The sequence below is a fragment of the Oncorhynchus keta genome, chromosome 25 (genome assembly GCF_023373465.1).
Source record: "Oncorhynchus keta strain PuntledgeMale-10-30-2019 chromosome 25, Oket_V2, whole genome shotgun sequence".
In the NCBI taxonomy this organism is placed as follows: Eukaryota; Metazoa; Chordata; class Actinopteri; order Salmoniformes; family Salmonidae; genus Oncorhynchus; species Oncorhynchus keta.
The window spans coordinates 21901795-21927112 of record NC_068445.1 but is presented as its reverse complement, the minus strand read 5'-3'; the positions used below and the strand labels follow the sequence as shown (position 1 = coordinate 21927112).

The window sequence follows — 25318 nt, the reverse complement described above, 5'->3', positions numbered from 1 at the left end:
CTTTTCTGTAGCAAAGCTTCAATGTTTGTGTGTGTGTGTCTTACCTCCTGTACTTTCTGCAGCAGTTGTACAATGTTGGTTCGTAGTTTCTGTAGCTTTTCGTCTGCCTCCCTGAGTTTGGTCTCAGCGCTGCTACTCTTTTCCTCCACAGCTTTGGCTCTGGCATCAGCTCTGCTCTGGTACGAGTTACACAAAGACTGGAGACCCAGCTCATACTGCTGGAAATACTCTTTCTGCAGAAACACATGCACACAGGTCACACTGGTCAGACACATACACAGACATTGCTCTGGTATGAATTACAATGATATGACTGTCTAATATGCCTGCAGCAGGCTAGACTCCAGGGTAGGTCTCTAGAAGACATTGGTTCGAGGTCAGAAGTTCAGGGTCAGTCTCACCATAGGGAAGGCCACTAGCTCCTCTGCAGTCATGCTGTTGACATCTTCCTTCGGGATCCGGAAATCAGGAGGGAAGAAATAACGCAGCACTGTCCTGAAGAGATCACCACACACCAACAATTATAGCTATGACATCCCCTTTGAAAAAAGTGAATTAGAGGCCAAAATCAAACAATTATGACTCAATGACAGAGCATCGGGTGATCATAGTTACCTCATCATGGTGACCAGGTTGTCAGTCACCTCTCGACTGGTTCCTGGTTGGGTAGTGTCAGGTTCCATGGGGGGGGGGCCTTTCTCAGTCCCCTCCCCTTGCTGTGTGTCAGGGGTCTGGGAGAGGGGAGAGGGCGGTCGCATCAACCTCACCTCCTCACTGCCTTTGAAAACCCTAATAACAACAACAATAAATGATATACCAAAAACAACCTCACCTCCTCACTGCCTAACCATCATAATAACACCCCAAAACTCCTGAGAACACTAAGTCATCAAATCAATACACAAATAAACATTTGGAAATGACACATACATATGGCACATACATAAACGTAAGAGAACAGAGCACCGACATGTTGAGTTGGTGCGCCTACCATCGGTCCTTGGGGGTGGATCTGGGGACGTAGTCAAACTTCACCTTCCAGCGAATGCTCTGCTTACTGGTTTCCACAGCAACAACTTTGCCTGTGAACCATTCCTTATTCACACGCACCTCCACCAACAGACCCTTATCTACAGGAGACAACACATAGAAGTTTTATGAAGCATTGTCCTGAAACTGAATTCAGGCTTGGCTGAACTGCTTTCAATGGGGAAAGATTGCGTCCGTGATATTCTGTGAAACGGTCACTTTCCCGTTTGGACCTGTTGCTAATCGGAAATCTTCTTGGCCAATCAAAATGTATTGCTGGAACTATCATCAAGAATTGAATAAATCACCTTTCTGAGCATTCTTCAGATCATATTCTGGGTCCTCGTTCTCTGTGCTGTCTGTCACCTGAAAACACACACACAGAAAACACAATGTTCAAACTAACAGTAAGTGTGTGTAAGGAAATACCAGGAAGAGCGGTGTGTTATTGAACTGTGAGAAAAGAAAGAGCAGGAGAGCAGAATACAACCAATTCCATTTAGAGTAGAGTTACGAGACAAGGATAGGACATATTCTATTTAGAGTAGAGTTACGAGACAGACAGGGCCCATTATATTATGATTAGAGTTAGATGACAAGGATAGGACCCATTCTATTTAGAGTAGAGTTAGGAGACAGACAGGACCCATTCTATTTAGAGTAGGGTTAGGAGACAAGGATAGGACATATTCTATTTAGAGTAGAGTTACGAGACAAGGATAGGACATATTCTATTTAGAGTAGAGTTAGGAGACAGACAGGACCCATTATATTATGATTAGAGTTCGATGACAAGGATAGGACCCATTCTATTTAGAGTAGAGTTAGGAGACAGACAGGACCCATTCTATTTAGAGTAGGGTTAGGAGACAAGGATAGGACATATTCTATTTAGAGTAGAGTTAGGAGACAGACAGGGCCCATTATATTTAGAGTAGGGTTAGGAGACAAGGATAGGACATATTCTATTTAGAGTAGAGTTAGGAGACAGACAGGGCCCATTATATTATGATTAGAGTTAGGAGACAAGGATAGGACCCATTCCATTTAGAGTAGAGTTAGGAGACAGACAAGAACCATTCTATTTAGAGTAGGGTTAGGAGACAAGGACAGGACCCATTCCATTTAGAGTAGGGTTAGGAGACAAACAGGACCCATTATATTATGATTAGAGTTAGGAGACAGATAGGACCCATTCCATTTAGTGTACAATTGTAAGAGAAGGGTATGATCCATTATATTATGATTAGAGTTAAGAGAGAAGGATAGGGCCAATTCCATTATGAGTAGAGAAGGCAAGTGTAGCCTCTTTCTCTGTGGCAGATGGGTACCTTGGCTCTAGGGGGGGTGGGGATGGGTTTAGCCAGGGGTGGTGTTGCGGGGGGCAGCCGTGTTGCTATGATAGCTCTCCTCTTCTCAGGTGGCGGGGGTTTGGTGCTGGGTGGGGGGGTATGGACCTGCAGGGTTCGATGACATCTGTGTCAACAGTACAGTGGCCTGACTTCTGGACCGTTCCACGTGTCTCTTGTTCTTCATACATCCCCTCTCCTCTTTCAAAAGAACCATTGTCTGTTTCTTCCTCAAAAAGAGCTATCCCCCTCTCTGTACCGAACATAATCTCGCCGTCCTGACTAGTTTTAAGGGGACATCTTTCTACCTATCCTCTTCCTCCAAACATCACCTTTTCTCTTTTCTCCGTTCCCTCTAACAAATTCAGTACTTCCCTCTGTCTGTGTGATATGTTGTATAGAAATATGCTATAGATTAACAGTGTGATAGCGAGCAGTGTGTGTGAGAGAGAGAGCGATTGAGTGAGACTGTACCTCTGTCACTTTTCCCCGTTTGAGTGGAGCTTTCTCAACAGCTTTCCCACGATTCCCCACTGCAGTTACCATCTTGGATTTCTTGGGCTGAGGCTCCTCCTCCTCACTGTCATCCTCGCTGTCGTCCTCATCTTCCTCCTCTTTTTCCTCCTCCTCCTCCTCCTCTTCACTCTCCTCCTGCTCCATCACTTTCTTGCGCTGGCTGCTAGCAGGTGTGGTTGCTTTGCCAGGAGACAATTTGGCTGGAGTCTGTAGAAACACCATAGATATTACTGCTACTGCTAAGGGACCATAGATATGAACAGCTATCATGTAAATATCTGCTTCAACCATTAACATATACCATAAGATTTGATAAAGGACAGCTTAAAACACAACACACTAACCCGTGAGGTACGGCTTGAAGGGGTGGGTTTGGCGGGGACTTTGGCTGGAGTTTTGGGGGCGGGCTTTGCTGGAGCGGGTGACTGCTTCGCTCCAGCTCTGGGTTGGTCAACTCTAGGTGCCGGGGGAGGGGCAGCAGGCCGGGTGGTCTGTCGAGGGGAATATGTGGGTTTGCGGTTGAGGGCTGGGGGCTGGCTGGGGGCGTTCTTGAGGAGGGCGGGGAGAGGAGGGGAGCGAGGGCGTGACACACGCTCTGACGACCTGGTTCCCTAAGAGACAGAGAAAAGCAGGAGACACATTATATTCAGATAATCAGGGAGACCGTGTGTGTGTGTGTGTGTGTGTGAGTGTGTGTGTGTGTGTAACCGGTAGAGCAGGGTTCCCCAACTGGCAGCCCGAATTCCAGATTTGGTCCCCCAAGTTTTCTGAGTTAAAAATATTGGTGCTTTTACAGAACACTATAAAAGCACCAGAAAAATCAACTCCAAGTTATTTTAATTTCAAGTATTTCCATGGATAATAGATACACTACATGGCCAAAAGTATGTGGACACAACTTCAAATTAGTGGATTCAGCTATTTCCACCACACCCGTTGCTGACAGATGTATAAAATCGAGCACACAGCCATGCAATCTCCATAGACAAACATTGGCAGTAGAATGGCCTTACTGAACAGCTCAGTGACTTTCAACGTAGCACTGTCATAGGATACCACCTTTCAACAAGCAGCTGCACACAAGCCTAAGATCATCATGCACAATGCCAAGCGTCGACTGGAGTGGTGTAAAGCTCGTCTCCATTGGACTGTGGAGCAGTGGAAACATGCTCTCTAGAGTGATGAATTACGCTTCACCATCTGGCAGTCAGACGGACTAATATGAGTTTGGTGGATGCCAGGAGAAAGCTACCTGCTCCAATGCATAGTGCCAACTGTAAAGTTCGGTGGAGGAGGAATGGCCTGGGGCTGCTTTTCCTAGTTTGGCTAGGCCCTTTAGTTCCAGTGAAGGGAAATCTTAATGCCATAGCATACAATGACATTCTAGATGATTCTTTGCTTCCACCTTTGTGGCAACAGTTTGGGGAAGACCCTTTCCTGTTTCAGCATAAGATCTGCCCCCGTGCACAAAGCAAGGTCCATATAGAAAAGGGTTGTCGAGATTGGTGTGAAAGAACTTGGCTGGCATGCACAGAGTTCTGACCTCAACCCCATCGAACACCTTTGGGATGAATTGGAACACCGACTGCCATGTAGTGTATATGTGATCATATATAAAATGTAAGTACGGTTTGAAATGATTATGTTTGGGCTTCCGGCGGTCAATTAGCAGACTAATTATTTCTAATTATATTCCGGCCCCTTGACCATCAGCTCAAGAAAAGACAATCAGCCTGCGGCTGAATCTAGTTGATGATTCCTGGGGTAGAAGGTAAGTATGTCTGTATGAATCTGGACCCTCCCTTTCTAAAGTTGTTTGCCGAAATTGTTGCAACCCCTATTACTAGCCTGTTCAACCTCTTTCGTATCGTCTGAGATTCCCAAAGATTGGAAAGCTGCCGCGGTCATCCCCCTCTTCAAAGGGGGAGACACTCTAGACCCAAACTGCTACAGACCTATATCTATCCTAACCTGCCTTTCTAAGGTCTTTGAAAGCCAAGTTAACAGATTACCGACCATTTCGAATCCCAACGTACCTTCTATGCTATGCAAATTGGTTTCAGAGCTGGTCATGGGTGCACCGCAGCCACGCTCAAGGTCCTAAATGATATCATAACCGCCATCGATAAGAGACATTACTGTGCAGCCGTATTCATCGACCTGGCCAAGGCTTTCGACTCTGTCAATCACCACATTCTTATCGGCAGACTCAACAGCCTTGATTTCTCAAACGACTGCCTCGCCTGGTTCACCAACTACTTCTCTGACAGAGTTCAGCATGTCAAATCGGAGGGCCTGTTGTCCGGACCTCTGGCAGTCTCTATGGGGGTGCCACAGGGTTCAATTCTCAGGCCGACTTTCTTCTCTGTATACATCAATGTTGTCGCTCTTGCTGCTGGTGATTCTCTGATCCACCTCTACGCAGACAACACCATTCTGTATACTTCTGGCCCTTCTTTGGACACTGTGTTAACTAACCTCCAGACGAGCTTCAATGCCATACTCCTTCCGTGGCCTCCAACTGTTCTTAAATGAAAGTTAAACTAATTGCATGACCTTCAACTGATCGCTGCCCACACCTGCCCGCCCAGCATCACTACTCTGGACGGTTCTGATTTAGAACATGTGGACAACTACAAACACCTGTGTCTGGTTAGACTGTAAACTCTTGAGACACGTGATGCCGCGGAGCTGAGCAGACGTTGACAAACCGAGCTCTTCAAAGTTATTCTATTTTTACCTAAATAACAACGTTAAAACAATATTCTAACATCGGCTGATAAATTATCAAGTACTTACCTTCCCAAAGAGCCATGGACCTCCGACCGAGAGGCAAGAAGGACGACCAAAACGTTGTTGATTCCCAAGATAACGATAACGCTACAGATAGCAAGATTAGCATTAGCCCTCATAACTCAGACGACAGTTCCAGACTGTTGCTCTCAGCAGCCTCTTGTGAGCCTGCCGACATGCTGGCTACTCTCCTCCGGGAAATTCAGGATGGTAACAGAGGTCTTTCTCTGAAAATCGATAAGAAATCGGCTGAACTCCATTCTTCCATTGACGACCTGAAATCCTCCATGAATGATCTCCTTTTGAGAACGACTTTTGAGAACGACTGAGGCAGAGCTGCGCATTAGCACAGTTAGCACAGTTGAAGATACCATCGCTAGACAAGGGCACTGCGTTCATCCACCTCTGGCCTGCTCGCCTCCCTACCACTGAGGAAGTACAGTTCCCGCTCAGCCCAGTCAAAACGGTTCGCTGCTCTGGCCCCCCAATGGTGGAACAAACTCCCTCACGACGCCAGGACAGCGGAGTCAATCACCACCTTCCGGAGACACCTGAAACCCCACCTCTTTAAGGAATACCTAGGATAGGATGAGTAATCCTTCTCACCCCCCTAAAAGATTTAGATGCACTATTGTGAAGTGGCTGTTCCACTGGATGTCATAAGGTGAATGCACCAATTTGTAAGTCGCTCTGGATAAGAGCGTCTGCTAAATGACTTAAATGTAATGTAAATGCTAGACATGACCAGGTCTTGACACAACTGCAAAAGGACAATGCCTACCTCAAAAACAAAGTAGATCAGATGGAGAACCGTAGACGTAGTAATATCCGTGTGGTGGGATTGAAAGAGGACAGCGAAGGCCGTGACCCGGTCCGTTTCTTCACTCAATGGATCCCGGAGGTCCTAGGCATAACCAACTTCACCAAACCGCTGGAAATCGAACGCGCCCACAGAACATCAGCGCCGAAACCCCGGCCAGATGAGCCCCCACGAGCCGTCCTGATCAGGTTCCTCCGTTTCCAAGACAGAGAGAAGAGCCAAAGGGGACATCGCCATCGATGGGAAGAGGGTCAGCCTTTTCCCGGATATGAGCGCGGACCTCGCCAGACGCCGCAAGCCGTTCAGACCTGCCCGCCAAAGCACTGAAAGAGAACAACATCACCGGCTACCTCATCCACCCTGCGCGGATGAAAGTTCAGTACAAAGGCCGAAGCCATCTCTTCAACACACCGGGAGAAGTGCACACTTTCCTCAAAGAACTGAGCAAAGTCTGAGTCTGAGCCAGGACCGTCTCTCTGGGGGATAAATGCAGTTTGTTTGTTTTCTCTTATCCGGATTGAACTGCTGGTATCTCCCGGTCACTTTAATTGATTTGTAAATTTTCAACTAACCGTATCTTCCCGGGGTGAGTTCTATTACATTTACAGGAGAGTATATTTTGGTTTAGTCCATATCTACTGGGCGAAGCAATAAGTGGGTTTAGGCCCACTGCTTTCCCCCTCATTTATGTTAATCTTTCGTAAAGAGACTCAAGCAGCCCTTACCGTGGGCAGTAAATATTCAGCCATAAATATCTATTCACAACGTTTGTTTTCAATTTAGAGAGCTCGCAGGTTTTAGTTTACGCCAAGGTTTAGCTAGTAAAAGCAAGATGGAAAGCGAGCAGCAACATATCTCCTCTACAAGTGTATTCATGTTTGATTGTTGGGACTGTTGTTCTAGTCTGACAATCGGGGTGGGATTTTTATTATTTTTTTCTTCCTTTTTTCTATGTTTATTGTTTCCCCTCCTAAAGAGACACACAGGTCACTTTTGTGCTCAAACCAAAGTTTAAACATTTCCTAATTATCTGCATATGATAGATTTCTATTCAGTTACATATTTGAAACCCAACCTATGCTTAATCCACTAAAATATGTCACATTCAACGTAAAAGGTCGTAACAGCCCGATTTTAAAAGGAAGAGTATACATACCTTAAGAAATTAAAGGCTGACATTGTGTTTTTACAAGAAACACATCTTACAGCCAGTGAACACAAGAAATTGAAGAGGGAATGGGTAGGACACGTTTTTGCATCCTCTTTTAACTCCAAAGCAAGAGGAACTGCAATTTTGTTAAGTAGACACATCCCCTTCTGCGTCAACAACACCATCTCTGATCCCTCTGGCAGGTTTGTTTTGGTGCAGGGGCATATGTTTTCAGAGTCTTGGACCCTATTGAATATTTATGCTCCTAACTTCGATGACCATATGTTTATTCAAAATGTCTTCCTTCAGGTTGCTCAAGCACCACCAGGATGGCTACTGGTTGGAGGAGATTTTAATTTTTGCTTAGATACAGTTCTTGATAGGTCTTCTGATAAACCCTCACTTCTTACCAAAGCCGGCAAGCTCACCATGTCATTCATGAAAGATCTCAATTTACTAGACATCTGGAGACAGTTGCACCCACAGAATAGGGACTACTCTTTTTATTCACACCCACACAAGACACACACACGCATAGATAACGTTTTACTTTCGACACAACTGTTTCATAGAGTGTTAGATGTCGAGTATCTCCCCAGATTGCTTAGTGACCATTCTCCTCTGGTATTATCAATCTCCATTCCTACCAAGGTAAATGGAGCATATAGATGGAGACTAAATTCTACACTTCTAAAGCAACCTGAATTTTGCGCATTCATCAAAGAGCAGATCAATATTTTTACTTTGACAAACAAACCCTCTGCTCCTGACAGCTTCATTCTTTGGGACACATTGAAGGCCTACCTGAGGGGACAGATTATTTCCTATACCAAAGGGCTGAAGAAAAAACACGGTGCGGAACTGAGTGCCCTTGAATCTGAAATCTCCGAGCTAGAGAAAACCTACCAAAGAGGCCCGACTAAAGATCTATACAGGCTTTTGGTAAATAAAAAACTTAAATATAATATTCTGAACACATATCAAGCTGAGAGGGCCATCACTAAATTAAAACAGCGTTATTATGAGCTTGGAGAGAAAGCTCACAAAGTATTGGCATGGCAACTGAAAGCAGAGGAAAGTAAGAGGACAATTAATGCCATAGAAACTCTCACTAAAGAGATATCTTTCGACCCTACTGAAATTAATAATACTTTTAAGAAATACTATGAAGACCTCTACACTTCCCAATCAAGCGATGATCTATCAGAGATAGACTCCTTTCTCTCCTCTCTCAACCTCCCATGCCTGTAAGGGGAAGACAGCGAGCGCCTGAGTGAACACTTCAGTCCCTGAATTGTTGGAGGCCATTAAATCCTTAACTTCTAATAAATCTCCTGGGGAAGATGGCTTCCCTCCAGAGTTCTATAAAGAATTTAGGGAGCTGTTGGTCCCCTACCTTATGGAGGTACTTAAAAAAGCCAGAGAAGACAACTGCTTTCCAGAGTCCTTCTCTCAAGCAGTGATTACTGTAATCCACAAGAAAGGGAAAAACCTGCTAAAGTGCGCCTCCTATAGACCAATCTCTCTCCTTAACACAGATTGTAAACTGGTCACCAAGATGCTATCTAAGAGACTGGAGTCATGTCTTCCCCTGTTGGTCAACCCAGATCAGACTGGCTTCATAATTAATAGATTGTCCTCCAATAATCTCAGAAGGTTCTTTGATATAATTCACCTGGCTAACAAAAACAAAATAGCTGGTGTCGCAGTCTCCCTCGACGCTGAAAAGGCCTTTGATAGGGTTGAATGGCCATACCTCTTTCGCGTCTTGGAAAAGTTTGGTTTAGGTACCGTGTTTGTAAATTTGATAAAGTCACTCTACAAATCTCCTAAAGCTAGGATTGCTACCAATGGGATTACTTCCTCCTCTTTCCCTCTTTATAGGGGGAACAGACAAGGTTGCCCAATTAGCCCCCACCTCTTTGCCCTCGCCATCGAACCGTTGGCTGAGGCTATTAGAACGTGCCCTGACATACATGGCTTTGAGGTGGGCCCCCATACCCATAAATTATCACTCTTTGCGGACGACCTTATCTTATTCCTAACAAACCCAGAACACTCCCTCTCTCACTTGCAGATCCTACTACAGTGTTATAGTTCTTTCTCCGGATATAAGGTCAATCTTGATAAAAAGCTAAATCTTACCGTTGTCTGTCTTTGACCATCATACCATCAAGCACAAGTTTCCTTTTAGATGGTCGCCTATGGGCTTCACATATTTGGGCATAATGGTGGATGGTAATCTGAACAATCTCTATAAACTCAATCTTGCCAGTTTGTTGCAAAAGGTGGAGGTTGACCTTTGTAAATGGATGGACTTACCTCTCACTCTACTGGGTAGAATCAATGTAATTAAAATGAATGTCCTGCCCAGGTTTCTATATCTGTTTCAATCTCTCCCTATCCCTGTTCCTGCAGCATTTTCTTCCTCTCTCGACAAGCTGACCAGACGGTTTATCTGGCACGGCAAAACCCCTAGGGTTGGCCTGGATAAACTGACCCTTGATTACAGTCAAGGGGGCTTAAACCTCCCCAATTTTAGAATGTACTACTGGGCTGCACAGTCTAGGTTTCTGGCTCAGAGGTTTGACAATGGTCCCTCTCCCTCATGGTTGAACATTGAAAAGCTTGAGGTAAATGATGACACTGGGGCAGATTTGTTTTACAAATGGGACAGAAAATCTATAAAAACCATCACAGACAACCCTTTAATCATACATTCTGTCCTGGCATGGTGCAAACTGCATGAGCTGTTCGGACGAGGGGGATTCCTTTCCCCTAAAACCCCTTTATGGAACAATAGATTGATCCCTATGTTTTTCCAGAATAGTAACTTTAGACCATGGTCTGATAAGGGGATCACTCTTCTGGAACATTGTTACGAGGAGGGAGTTCTTATGTCTTTTGATCAGCTGAAACAGAAATACCACTTGCCTAACAGGGACTTCTTTAGCTACCTACAACTACGAAACTTTATTAGGGTGACTCTCAAGGGACAATGGAACCTACCTAAGATGTCACCTATTGAACAACTCTGCCACGCAGACCAACCACTGTTCAAGACCATTTCCCGTGTATACGATGCTCTTATGTCAGGACTAACACTGCCTGGGCTAGATAAACCCCGACTTAGATGGGAGAGAGATCTGGGTATTGATCTTGATGAGGATCTATGGAGTGACCTATGCAGAGATGGGGTTACATCCACATTGAACTCCAGATACAGATTGATCCAGTTTAATTTCCTCCATCAGTTCTATATCACCCCATCTAGACTGCACAAGTTCAACCCAGATATCTCCTCCCTATGTTTTAGATGTGGCTCAGATGAAGGAACATTCCTCCATTCCACTTGGCAGTGTTCAAAACTACATGGTTTCTGGCAGGGGGTATGCGATACCATATCCTCAATTCACGGGGTTGCATTCCCTTTAGACCCGGAGGTCTGTCTACTGGGTAACTTTACTAACACCAATCTTAGGCAAAGCCATACTATAAAGTTAACAGAAATATTGCTAGCGATTGCCAAGAAATTTATTGGATTCCTCCCTGCCAGTTGCAATGTGGCTATCGGAAGTTAATAGTTGTATCCCTTTGGAGAAAATCACTTACTGCTTGAGGAATAAGTTAAAGACATTTTACAGAATTTACCAACCTTTTATTGACTATATGGAGAATCTCCCCCCACATCTCATTGATTGAATCTATATATAATCCTCTATATATAATCCTCACATAATGTTTCACACGTAATGTATAATATGTAGCCTACGGCAGGTGATCCAATGTCTCGTTATTTTTTTATTTTAAATTTGTTACATTTTTTATCTTTTATTATTGTATGTTTGTTTATATAACTATAATTTATTTGTGTTACGTTCGTCTGTTACTGTCACTTTGTCCTATCGTTGTCTAATATCTTTTCACTTTTGTTTAGAATGTTCTTAATTGGAAAATGCAAAAATAAAATATAATAAAAAATAAAAAAAGACTGTAAACTCTCCTTCCAGACTCACATTAAGCATCTCCAATCCAAAATTAATTCTAGAATAGTCTTCCTATTTCGCAACAAAGCATCCTTCACTCATGCTGCCAAACATACCCTCGTAAAACTGACCATCCTACCGATCCTCGACTTTGGCGATGTCATTCACAAAATAGCCCCCAACACTCTACTCAACAAATTGGATGCAGTCTATCACAGTCCCATCCGTTTTGTCAACAAAGCCCCATATACTACCCACCACTGCGACCTGTACCCTCTCGTTGGCTGGCCCTCGCTTCATACTCGTCACCAAACCCACTGGCTTCAGGTCATCTACAAGTCTCTGATAGGTAAGGCCCCGCCTTATCAGCTCACTGGTCACCATAGCAGCATCCACCCGTAGCACGCACTCCAGCAGGTATATCTCTCTAGCCACCCCCAAAGCCAATTCCTCATTTGGTCGCCTTTCCTTCCAGTTCTCTGCTGCCAATGACTGGAATGAACGGCAAAAATCACTGAAGCTGGAGACTTACCTTCCTCACTAGCTTTAAGCACCAGCTGTCTGAGCAGCTCACTGCACCTGTACATAGCCCATCTGTAAACAGCCCATCCAACTACCTCATCCCCATACTGTATTTATTTATCTTGCTCCTTTGCACCCGTGTCTCTTACTTGCACATTCATCTTCTGCACATTAATCAGTGTCTAATTGATATATTGTAATTACTTCACCACCATGGCCTATTTATTGCCTTTACCTCCCTTTTCTTACCTCATTTGCACACACTGTATATAGATTTTCTTCAACTGTATTATTGACTATATGTTTTGCTTATTCCATGTGTAAATCTGTGTTGTTGTATGTGTGGAACTGCTTTGCTTTATTCTTGGCCAGGTCGCAGTTGTAAATGAGAACTTGTTCTCAACTTGCCTACCTGGCTAAATAAACAGTGAAAATATATATAAATAAATAAATACATGACTGTAGTGTTTGTGTTTACCTGTAGAGGGGGAGTATGTGTGACTGTGTGGGTGACAGACCTGTAGTGTGTGTTTACCAGTAAAAGGTGAGTATATGTATGTCTGTGTGTGTGGGTACCTGGGAGGAACTCTCATTTATGGGTCTCATGCTGACGTCCAGAGGTAACTTCTTCACATCTGCTGCTGATCTGATGGTGCTGGTTTTCTGCAGAGCCTCTAGTTTCTCCTGCTGCTGTCTAATCTTCTCTGTCAGTTCTTTCTGTTTGTCCTCGGCTGTCTGCCTGTCCTTCTTCAGAACCCCACACGGAAGGTTCTGTTTTTGCTCCGGCGCGTCACACCTACAACACACACACACACAAATAAGATATTGGTGATATATTTGGTGTCCCTGCAGGTGTGTGTGTGTGTCGGTGTGTGTGTCTACCTGTCCTGAGTGCTGTCAGGGTTCATCAGACACACCCAGCTGTCCGGGTAACGTTTATCCACCGCATCCATCTGGAATGGCAGAGTCCTCCACTTCAGACACTTATCTAAAGATAGAGAGGGAGAGAGAATAACATCAGAGTCCTCCACTTCAGACACTTATCTACAGATAGAGATGTTGAGATAATTAAATCACAGCTTGTTTGTTTGCATTTTTTCGTGTGTGACTCAACACGTTAAGAGTGAGCAGTGTCTCTATGAGTGTACAACTCACCACACTGTATGGTGAGGGGTATCTCCATGGCGCGGCGTCTCTTGTACCTCTGCTCTGGCGAGGGGAGCGAGGACCAGCTGGCAGACAGGTACCCAAACTCATCCCAGAACTTCACTATGCCCTTCTGAGCTAAAAGAGAGAAAGCAGAAACATTCCAGTCATTTGGACTAGGGATGTCGCAGAAACGATACTACCGCATAACTGGGTCTTTCTATAAACTAGGGTACCAGTGAGCATTTCTTGTAGTGGACAACTGTTTGGAGCTGTTACAAAGTCATGAATAATCATTTGCAATTTGTCCCCCCGTTAAGAAATAGCGGAGGAACACCGCTACATTCAATATAATTCATTAGTTGAATCAAACCTGTTTAAACCCTTTGTCATACAAACATTGGGTGACATAAAACACTATCTTTCTTTCTTTACATTTATGATACAGTTTGTTGTTATAACATATACTAAGCATTTAACAATTGAATTACACATTGACCTTGATCCTGTGAAATTCCTGGATATTGCCGTCGGACTTGTAGGAAGTGTACTGTAACCTAACATTCCGTATCTCCCTATGTTACAGTGTGAAAACAGTTTTCATGGGAATACATATCCAAAATAAAGTATGTGATTGCAAAATCCAATACTTTAAAACAGAAAGACTAACTTTAATGATTAATAAAACAAAAATTGACGTCATTAACAGGGTTCTAAAATAATTATGCATAATAGTTGTTTGATGCACCCTTGATGTCTAGCTATTTAGTTACGTGGGGACATTATTGAGCAACATCAGCTGATTCAGGAAAGGATTTTCTGAATGACTGTTTTCACAGGTGATAAAGAGCTTGTGTGATACTGCACGCCATTTAACAACACCCGAATTGCGGAGGAACTGGAGAATTGACAGAACATTTTGGTGTCTGTTACAGCGATGAAGATAATAAGCCTGCTTTGTGGACAACATTAAATCAAGATCTCTGAGGTAAGATTACGGTCCGTGTACGTTTTGATCGTTTGCTTTCCAAGTTAAAACAGAGTAAACGGGAATGTGTAAACAGCCTGTTTATTTGTTTTTGCATATAAAACCAAAAAGTTTTATTTCAATGTTCAAAAGTGGGTAGGGGTTAAATGTGTAATGCCTGGTCAAGTGCACAGCCAACACTTCCTGTCCTTTCAAAGCAGGTCACCCTTCTATACATCTATTCATAATTAGCTTCCCGTACCGTTCCACAGTGCCAATATAAGGTAAGAGTTCTCCATTTCTGCATATGGCTGTGTGTATTGACTTATTAATAAACTGCTGTTACTGTAAATGGTTAGCTGACTGATATAACCTAGCTACCATGGGTAATCTTATTAAATGGTGCTATACAGCCAAAACAACCGTATCTATTGCTAGACTAGAGATATGCTCTAGCTATAGTTAGATGTGCAACCACTGACTAACTAGCTGGAATGAAGCAAGGGTGTGAATAGTACATATGTAAATATATCCTTTCAGTGTTTCCAGCAGGTCTCCAGCTACCCAGACATGTCTGATCAGCCTGGTAGGGTGTCGCGGGTGTGTTCAGCTTACACCTGTGAAAATCTGTGTGTATATAGCAATGGAATGAAACATCCAACCAATGCCTCAAGTGTAGTGCTGTAGGTCCACCCCACACCTGGAGGGTTGTAGGGTCCTGTCCAGACACAACCCCTACCCCTAGACACTGTGGAGATCTCAGAGAATTGGACAGGTGCAAGCAATACTGCCAAAATTCAACCAAGCCTATCCACAAGTGTCTATACTCTGGACATTAGGGGCTAGGGGTTGTTTCTGGACAGGCTATTGGTATTATTGTAGCTCAGTCAGTCAGTCAGTCTGGTACTGTCAAAAATACCTAATAGCTGTCAAATACTTGCTTCCTCTGTCCTTAGGAGAATCTGAATTGCATTTCCTTGAGTCATTGCATCCTCTCTCCTCATCAAAACCCATTGAATGATAAGGCCCCCAAGCACATTGGGGGAGAGGAGGGAAGGTTCTTCCCCTCGGGCTCCAATGCACTTTCAAGGAGAAGCAAGGATTGGAGGAATCAAGGACAGAGGAAGCAAGAATGTGATGTCTAGTTCACACACACTTGCTTGAAGAGTTTAAGGATAATGATTTCATTATTGGTTATTATTATTGTCAGAACCCATTTGTATTATATTACATTTTTATTTAACCATTTTGAAATTCTGACCCGGGATGTCACACATTGGCCCCTTAATTTATAGAATGACCCAACTATGCTCATGAACAGTAGTGTGTCTCTAACTAGAGCTATTCACCTGATTAAATAGTTATTGTTTTTCCACGCTTCTGTTTTTCTACGATCCGTTTATTTAGCCTACCAAACAATCTGCCTGCATTCTCCACTGTCACTCTAATGTTGCATCCTAGACATCGGGAGAGGGGCATGGTAGGCTACACTTAAGTAGGGGTGAACGGTTTTGACTGTACTCATTTATGAACGCTTTGAAAACAATATCAAGCAGTTAACTTACAATGTCAGTTGTATACTATTGAAAGGCAGAGAATGTCAACGTTCTAATGCTAGAATTACTATAATGTATTGTTACCCTGAAGCGTAATTCATCTCTGATTAACCGCTATTATGGTTATGTACAGTGCCTTCAGAAAGTATTCACAGTCCTCAACGTTTCCCACATTTTGTTTTGTTAATTTAAAATGTATTACATTTACATTTTTTTCCCACTAGCCTACACACAATACCCCATAATGTCAAAGTGGAACTATTTTTATTTTTTACAAATTAATAAAAAATGAAAAGCTGAAATGACTTCAACCCCTTTGTTAAGGCAAGCACAAATAAGTTCAGGAGTAAAAATGTGCTTAACAGGTCACGGAAGTTGCATGGACTCACTGTGTTCAACCTTATTTTTAAATGACTACCGTATCTCTGTACCCCACACATACAGATAATTGTAAGGATCCTCAGTCGAGCAGTGAATTTCAAATACAGATTTAACCACAAAGACCAAGGAAGTTTTCCAATGCCTTGCAAAGTAGGGCACCTATTGGTAGATGGGTAAAAACCCACAAGGAAAATAGACATTGAATATCCCTTTGAGCATAGTGAAGTTATTAATTACACTTTGAATGGTGTATCAATACACCCAGTTACAACAAAGATATAAGCGTCCTTCCTAACTCTGTTGCCGGAGATGAGGCCAATTCAATGGTGACTTAAAGCAGTTACAGAGACGAAAGGTTGTGATAGGAGAAAACGGAGGATGGATCAACAACATTGAAGTTACTCCACAATATTAACCTAAATTGACAGTGAAAAGAAGGAAGCCTGTACAGAATAAAATATTCTAAAACATGCATCCTGTTTGCAACAAGGTACTAAAGTAATACTGTAAAAAATGTGGCAAAGCAATTCACTTTTTGTTCTGAATACAAGACGACATTGAATCTTCCTGAGTGTCCTCATTAAAGTTTGCTTAAATTGGCTTGAAAATCTATGGCAAGACTTGAACATGTTGAAAGAATAATGTGCAAATATTGAACAATCCAGGTGTGCAAAGCTCTTAAGAGACGTATCCAGAAAGATCTAGTTGTAATCGCTGCCAAAGGTGATTCTAACATGCATTGACTCAGGTTTGTGAATACTTATGCAAATTAGATTTCTGTATTTAATTTTCAATACATTTGCAAAAATGTCTAAAAACATGTTTCACCTTGACATTATGGGGTATTGTGTGTAGACGGGTGACATAAAAAAAAAAAAATTGAATTCAGGCTGTAACACAACAAAAAGGGGAATAAGTCAAGAAGTATGAATACTTTCTGAAGGCACCGTGTACGTTAAGTGTGTTACCTATGTTGCTGTCCTTCCAGTACTGGGCTAGGTGTTCTCCCATGGCTCTCAGAAGGTGTCTGTATTCTTTAGCGTCCGCAAAGTCCTGCTTGTTGTGAGTGGGCTCCAAAACCAGGTATGGGACATCTACTACCCCCACAACACCCCCACACGCCCTGTGTGCACACACACACACACACACACACACACACACACACACACACACACACACACACACACACACACGCACACACACACACACACACACACGCACACACGCACACACGCACACACGCACACACACCATTAGAAAGCATTTCTGGTCATCACACTGGTCACAGACGATAGTCAATAAGAAAGGAGTGTGTGTTACTCACATTCCTCCCTCCAGCTGAGGTCCAGTCTTCTCATACATCTTGATGAGGCGAGAGCAGTTATACACAAACATCCCGTCCAGGTCTCTCTGCTCAATGTTCACCCCAAAGATAAAACTCAGCTCCTTTGGGTCCTTCAACGCTCTGGGGGAGGGAGAGAGAAGTGTTAAAGTTCTATAGTTTTCCTTAACTTTAGTTTGTTTATAAAGTTTATTATTTTGACTGACTTCTGTTTGGACTCCTGAATCTTCTTCTTCACTTCTGCCTCTCGGCGAAGCATCATGGCACCCTCCTGGGCCTTACGCAATATGACCTGGAGGAGACAGAGAGAGGGTGATTTGAATAAGGGAGGAGAGGAGTCAGACTATTGGGTCAAGATATTGTTCATCTTGCAGAGTGGTGTGCGTGCGTATGTTGGTTCTTACCCGTGATTCTCTAGACATGTCGTCTCCCAGTTTGGTCTCCAGAGACAGACTTTTGCTCTCCGCCTCCCGAGCCTTCTCTTCAGCTGTAAAACACACACACACACACACACACACACACACACACACACACACACACACACACACACACACACACACACACACAGTCAGTGGGGGTAGTAGGTTCTAAAGGCAGACCTGGTTCTCTGTGTGTGTGTGTGTGTGTGTACCTTGCCTATCTTGGCCAGGTGATCTGTGTGCGCACATGCGTGGATATGGGAAACTCACCTAACTTAGCGAGGTGATCAGCCTTTTTTACTTCCTGCTCAGCGCGGGTTTTGAATCGAGTTGATGTGTATTTATATACCCTGAAACAGAAAGACCCACACTTAGCTGAATAGACAAACAGGACTTAGAGATTCCTGCCTAGAGAGATCTCGCTCTCTCTCAAAAGTATGTGGACACCTGCTCGTCAAACATATCATTCCAAAATCAAGGGCATGAACACTAGATGGTGGAACATTGTTGTGGGAATTGCTTCCATTCAGCCACAAGAACATTAGTGAGGTCGGGCACTGATGTGAGATGATTAAGCCTGGCTCGCAGTCGGTGTCCAAAATTAATCCCAAAGGTGTTCGATGGGGCCGATTTAGGGCTCTGTGCAGGCCAGTCAAGTTCTGCCACACCGATCAAAGGGCCTTCCCCAAACTGTTGCCACAAAGTTGGAAGCACAGAACAGTCTAGAATGTCATTGTATGCTGTAGCGTTAAGATTTCCCTTCACTAACACGAAGGGGCCTAGCCTGAACCATGGTAAGTAGCGTTCTCCTGGCATCCCCAAACCCAAATTAGTCAGTCACACTACCAGATGGTGAAGCGTGATTCATCACTCCAGAGAACATGTTTCCACTGCTCCAGAGTCCAATGGTTTGCGAGCTTTACACTACTCCAGCTGACGCTTGGCATTGCGCATGGTCATCTTAGGCTTGTGTGTGGCTGACCGGGAATGGTTGAGAACATTATTAATTTCTCAACTAACAGTTCTTGTGCTGACGTTCCTTCCAGAGGAAGTTTGGAACTCGGTAGGGTGTTGCAAACAAGGAAGACGGTTGTCCTCGATTGATTGAGGTCAGGGGGTTGTGGAGGCCAGGTTATCTGATGCAGCACTCCATCACTCTCCTTCTTGGTCAAATAGCCCTTACACAGCCTGGAGGTGTGTTGGGTCATTGTCCTGTTGAAAAACAAATGGTTGTCCCACTAAGCCCAAACTAGATGATGTATCGCTGCAGAATGCTGTGGTAGCCATATTGGTTGTGTGCCTTGAATTCTAAATAAATCACAGACAGTGTCATCAGAAAAGCAACCCACTCCATCACACCTCCTCCTCCATGCTTTACGGTGGGAAATACACATGCAGAGATCATCCGTTCACCCACACCGTGTCTCACAAAGACACGGCAGTTGGAACCAAAAATCTCCAATTTGGACTCCAGACCAAATGACAAATTTCCACCGGTCTATTGTCCATTGCTCGTGTTTCTTGGCCAAAGCAAGTCTCTTCTTCTTATTGGTGTCCTTTAGTTGTGGTTTCTTCGCAGCAATTCACCCCACGAAGGCCTGATTCACACAGTCTCCTCTGAACAGTTGATTTTGAGAACTCTGAAGCATTTATTTGGGCTGCAATTTCTGAGACTGGAAACTAATGAACTTATCCTCTGGAGCAGAGGTAACTTTGGGTTTTCCATTCCTGTGGCGGTCCTCATGAGAGCCAGTTTCATTATAGCGCTTGATAGTTTTTGAGACTGCACTTGAAGAAACTTATAAAGTTCTTAAAATTTTCCGTATTGACTGACCTTCATGTCTTAAAGTTACAAAGGACTGTCGTTTCTCTTTGCTTATTTGAGCTGTTCTTGCCATAATATAGACTTGGTCTTTTACCAAATAGGGCCATCTTCTGTATTCCACCCCTACCTTGTCACGACACAACTGATTGGCTCAAATGCATTAAGAAGGAAAGAAATTCCACAAATGAACTTTTAACAAGGCACACCTGTTAATTGAAATGCATTCCAGGTGACTACCTCATGAAGCTGGTTGAGAGAATGTCAAAAGTGTGCAAAGCTGTCATCAAGGCAAAGGGTGGCTACTTTGAAGAATCTAAAATATATTTTGATGTGTTAAACACTTTTGGTTACTACATGATTCCATGTGTTATTTCATAGTTTTTTTTCACTATAATTCTACATTGTAGAAAATAGTAAAAATAAAAACCCTTTTGACTGGTACTGTGTGTGTATGTGTGTGTAAATACATATACAATTGAAGTCGGAAGTTTACATACACTTAGGTTGGAGTCATTAAACACTCCACACATTTCTTGTTAACAAACTATAGTTTTGGCAAGTCGGATAGGACATCTACTTTGTGCATGACAAGTAATTTTTCCAACAATTGTTTACAGACAGATTATTTCACTGTATCACAATTCCAGTGGGTCAGAAGTTTACATACACTAAGTTGACTGTGCCTTTAAACAGCTTGGAAAATTACAGAAAATTATGTCATGGCTTCAGAAGCTTCTGATAGGCTAATTGACATAATTTGAGTCAATTGGGGGTGTACCTGTGGATGTATTTCAAGGCCTACCTTCAAACTCAGTGCCTCTTTGCTTGACATCATGGGAAAATCAAAAGAAATCAGCAAAGACTTCAGAAAAAAAATTGTAGACCTCCACAAATCTGGTTCATCCTTGTGAGCAATTTCCAAACGCATGAAGGTACCACGTTCATCTGTACAAACAATAGTACACAAGTATAAACACCATGGGACCACATAGCAGTCATACCGCTCAGGAAGGAGATGCGTTCAGTCTCCTAGATATGAATGTGCTTTGGTGCAAAAAGTGCAAATCAATCCCAGAACAGCAGCAAAGGACCTTGTGAAGATGCTGGAGGAAACAGGTACAAAAGTATTGATATCCACAGTAAAACTAGTCCTATATCGACATAACCTAGAAGGCCGCTCAGCAAGGAAGAAGCCACTGCTCCACAACAGCCATAAAAAAGTCAGACTACAGTTTGCAACTGCACATGGGGACAAAGGTCGTCCTTTTTGGAGAAATGTCTCTGGTCTGATGAAACAAAAATAGAATTGTTTGGCCATAATGACCATCATTATGTTAGGAGGAAAAAGGAGGCTTGTAAGCCGAAGATCACCATCCCAACCGTGAAGGGCGGCGGTGGCAGCATCATGTTGTGGGGGTGCTTTGCTGCAGGAGGGACTGGTGCACTTTACAAAATAGATGGCTTCATGAGGATGGAAAATTATGTGGATATATTGAAGCATCACCTCAAGACATCAGTCAGGAAGTTAAAGCTTGGTCGCAAATGGGTCTTTCAAATGGACAACGACCACAAACATACTTCCAAAGTTGTGGCAAAATGGCTTAAGGACAACAAAGTCAAGGAATTGGAGTGGCCATCACAAAGCCCTGACCTCAATCCTATAGAACATTTGTGGGCAGAACTGAAAAAGAATGTGCGAGCAAGGAGGCCTACAAACCTGACTCAGTTACACCAGCTCTGTCAGTAGGAATGGGCCAAAATTCACCCAACTTATTGTGGGAAGCTTGTGGAAGGCTACCCAAAATGTTTGACCCAAGTTAAACAATTTAAATGCAATGCTACCAAATACTAATTGAGTGTATGTAAACCTCTGACCCACTGTGAATGTGATGAAAGAAATAAAAGCTGAAATAAATAATTCTCTACTATTATTTTCACATTTGAAATTCTTAAAATAAAGTGGTGATCCTAACTGACCTAAAACAGGATTTTTTAAAAACCAGAGTTAAATGTCAGGAATTGTGATAAACTGAGTTTAAATGTATTTGGCTAAGGTGTATGTAAACTTCCGACTTCAACTGTGTGTGTGTGTTATATATATATATATATATTAACCTGGGTTTGTAGAGGCAGCAGGACAGTCTCTTGGTCCTGACTTTGTGTCCCTGTATGAAGATCCTCATCCTGGGGTCGATGTAGAGGACAGCAGCATATGCTCGGAACGACCGACGCTCTGGCTTCCTGTATGAGGGAAGTGATGCAATCAACATAAACAAATTGTCCTAGGTAGTTGTCCGGTGATGTGACACAGAAAAGGCCTTAAATACTTTATTTGAAAAATACTTCCACAAAAACACGAGAGGTCTTCAGGGATCCACCTGTATCCCAATATCCAATCCAGGACCCGAGTGGTCTGGATCCAGAATCCTAAATGTCACGGGTCTGAGTAGGATCTGATTGTTATGGGTCTCGGGTATGTGTCATTTTAACTGACTTGTCCAGAAGGGCCTATACAGATCCAAAGGAAACTACTGCAGGAGAAAGAGACATTTTATAATTTATGCTGCTGCTCTTGCTTTTCATGTGTGGCACGTGTAGCTTGCTGTTGTTGTTGGCCAATCATAAATTATCAAAGCGGCAATAGGCTACAGTCATAGAGCCTCAGTGTGTGGCAACAGTTAGGAGATATCTAATCAATGGAAAATGGAATTAAAATGACGGAATTAAAAGTTAAAGGAGAAGAATAGGCTAGCTACAATGACCAAGAGGTAGGCTCTTCTTAATATTCTGAATGGAGTTGTTGTTATTTGTAACTGTAGGATGAGAAAGTGCATGCACTACAGCCTCAATTAACTTATCGAACTAATGTTAGTTAGCTTGACTTGCTTCTCCCGGTTTGATGCAATCAAGACCGGTGCTACGTAATGATATTTGATGATAAATAAACTAGCTATGGTCGCAAAGTTTACTATAGCAGGAGCCGGCTTGGTTGGTTGCCGTCTCTCATCTCTCCCTCCCCCTCTTCCCCATTTCACAGTACGGCCCCTCCCCCGTCTGCTAGAGCGGCATCTTGACCGCTCTCCCTTCTCTCCCGCTTTATCAGTTCCGGTTAATAAAGTAGCTTAAAAATGTATTTATGCATATCGTGTCCGGGTGGGAAAGTCCCAGGTCCATTTCGGAACGAGTCCAACTTTTTGGACCTGTGAAGACCTCTATCACACACCATACTTACACTCCCTCTGAGGGGGTTCCAGCCATCAGGATATCCTGGTGGTCTGTCTCCACATCCAGCTCTGGCTCTCTGGTGTCCATCAACTTCAGGTTATAGATGATCACCAAAGTACCTACAGACACACGGTTAGGATTATAGATGATCAACTACACATACAGTCTGACACACACACGCCAACTCACGACACTCATATACAGCCACACGTCTCACCGCTGCTGCCCTCTATCTTGTTGAACTGTTCCATCAGCTGCTGTTCGTTTTTAAAAGGAGAGTATTTGTAGATGAGCTCCGTCTCTATGGCGAACTTCTCAGGGTCGCCTGTGATTGGCTGTCTGGTCAGCAGTTCCCAGGTGGGCAGGGGTACGATCACCTGACGGGGGAGACAGACAACCTTAAGCTACACACAGTCACACTTCCCAAGAGGTGATGTTATGATGATGCAGAGTGTCGTTTCAAATAGCTGGACATAGTCAGTAAACCCTCTTTCAGAAAGTCGAAGGCTAACAAGATTCACAAAATAAATACACTATTTTTTTAAGACACTTGATGTGTGACATCACTGGGTCTGCTGGATGGAAGAGTGCCTGCTGTAGCTGACCCACCTCGTCAAGCCCCTCCTCCTCATGGAATGTTCTCGACAGGAACAGGCAGGACAGTGTGTTGTCCTTCTTGGTAAACAGAATAAAATCTTTCCCAATACGCATGGAACCCCTAGAGAAAACACACACAAATGATTTGGCTCACTTGGTGAGAGCTTGGTGCTAGCAACCCCAAGGTTGCAGATTCAATTACAGCGGGCTTCACATAAAAACACTATAAATGTATGTACAGTAAGTTTCTTTGAATGAAAATGTCTGCAAAATTGACTTTTTTGATTGTGAGGGAAGATTAAAGAGTTTCCTACGATTTGAGTCCGTTCCCGTACTGGCCAATGTGAGTGGAATCTGGTGTACGCTTACTGGACTTCCCAAATTGGATCACATGGGTCGCCTCGTCTGTGAGAGAGATAAGAGGGAAATATAACCATCATATATGGTTGACTGTTGCTTACTATAGCTTATAAATAGATATATGGATCAACTCGATTACTGTACATGTCTACTCTAGTCATTATATTTTGAGTGGAACTCACTGGGGTCCATTCCTGTGCCGTCGTCTAAGAAACATAGCATGTAGCCTCCACGCAAGTCTTGTTTCTTCTCTGTTGGCCATGAGGAGAAGCGAGTTTAGACACAGGTTAGAATAGGAGGTGGATGACATCGAAAGCCACGCACAGGTTAGATACAAGAGGGGGAGAGAGAGCCCAACACACAGAACTAGTCCTGACATAATGGCTTTTTCAATAGCGGAAACTATACTTTCTAAAATGAGAACTAGTCAAAGTCTGGGTGTAGCTTATAATTAAAATCCGTAGTCAGGTAATCATTGGCACTCCAGGTATTCTAGATTGTTGATAGGCAATGTGTGGTATGTTTAGTATTGTCAGAGGGGTTATAGGTGAGGAATGTAATGTTTCCGTATATAAACACTGAACAAAAAATATAAAGGCAACATGCAACAATTTCCAAGATTATCTGAGTTATATTTCATATGATGAAACAAGTAAATTTAAATACATTCATTAGGCACTAATCTATGGATTTCCCATGACTGGGAATTACAGATATGCATCTGTTAGTAACAGATACTGTACCTTAAAAGAAATGGGCCTCAGGATCTCGTCACGATACTTCTGTGCATTCAAATTGCCATCGATAAAATGCAGTTGTGTTTGTTGTCCGTAGCTTATGTCTGCTCATACCATAACCACTATGGGGCAGTCTGTTCAAAACATTGACATCAGCAAACCACTCGCCCACACAACGCCATACATGGGGTCTGCGGTGTAAAGGCCGGTTGGACATACTGCCAAATTCTCTAAAAGGACATTGGAGGCGGCTTATGGTAGAGAAATTAACATTCATTCCTGCAGTCGGCATGTTAATTGTACTCCCTCAAAACTGTAGACATGTGGCATTGCGTTGTGTGCCAAAACTGCACATTTTAGAATGGCCTTTTATTGTCCCCACTACCTGTGTAATGATCATGCAGTTTAATCAGCTTCTTGACATGCCACACCTGTCAGGTGGCTAGATTATCTTGGCAAAGGAGAAATGCTCACTAACAGGAATGTAAACAAATGTGTGCACAAAATTTGAGAGAAACAAGTTTGTGCATATGGAACATTTCTGGGATCTTTTATTTCAGCTCATGAAACAAGGGACCAACACTTTACATGTTGCGCT

The 25318-nt window shown here is 43.2% G+C and overlaps 1 protein-coding gene across 4 annotated transcripts in view; it reads right to left on the bottom strand.

The window, feature by feature from the left end:
• The window catches only part of morc2 (MORC family CW-type zinc finger 2), a 30064-nt gene that overhangs the window by 1495 nt on the left and 3251 nt on the right, over positions 1-25318 (bottom strand). For 3 of the 4 annotated variants that reach the window (XM_052478873.1, XM_052478872.1, XM_052478871.1), the window contains 22 exons: positions 24166-24234; positions 23938-24028; positions 23636-23744; positions 23244-23403; positions 23034-23145; positions 21917-22042; positions 18247-18326; positions 17962-18044; positions 17764-17849; positions 17540-17680; positions 17184-17338; positions 13321-13449; positions 13048-13153; positions 12742-12961; positions 3239-3505; positions 2853-3101; positions 2361-2486; positions 1338-1395; positions 992-1130; positions 616-789; positions 402-495; positions 45-233 (listed from right to left, as the gene is read on the bottom strand). In XM_052478873.1, the coding sequence (XP_052334833.1) occupies positions 45-233; positions 402-495; positions 616-789; positions 992-1130; positions 1338-1395; positions 2361-2486; positions 2853-3101; positions 3239-3505; positions 12742-12961; positions 13048-13153; positions 13321-13449; positions 17184-17338; positions 17540-17680; positions 17764-17849; positions 17962-18044; positions 18247-18326; positions 21917-22042; positions 23034-23145; positions 23244-23403; positions 23636-23744; positions 23938-24028; positions 24166-24234 (2963 nt within the window). The remainder of the gene's footprint in view (positions 1-44; positions 234-401; positions 496-615; positions 790-991; positions 1131-1337; positions 1396-2360; positions 2487-2852; positions 3102-3238; positions 3506-12741; positions 12962-13047; positions 13154-13320; positions 13450-17183; positions 17339-17539; positions 17681-17763; positions 17850-17961; positions 18045-18246; positions 18327-21916; positions 22043-23033; positions 23146-23243; positions 23404-23635; positions 23745-23937; positions 24029-24165; positions 24235-25318) is intronic. The other variant, XM_052478874.1, reaches the window with a different exon arrangement.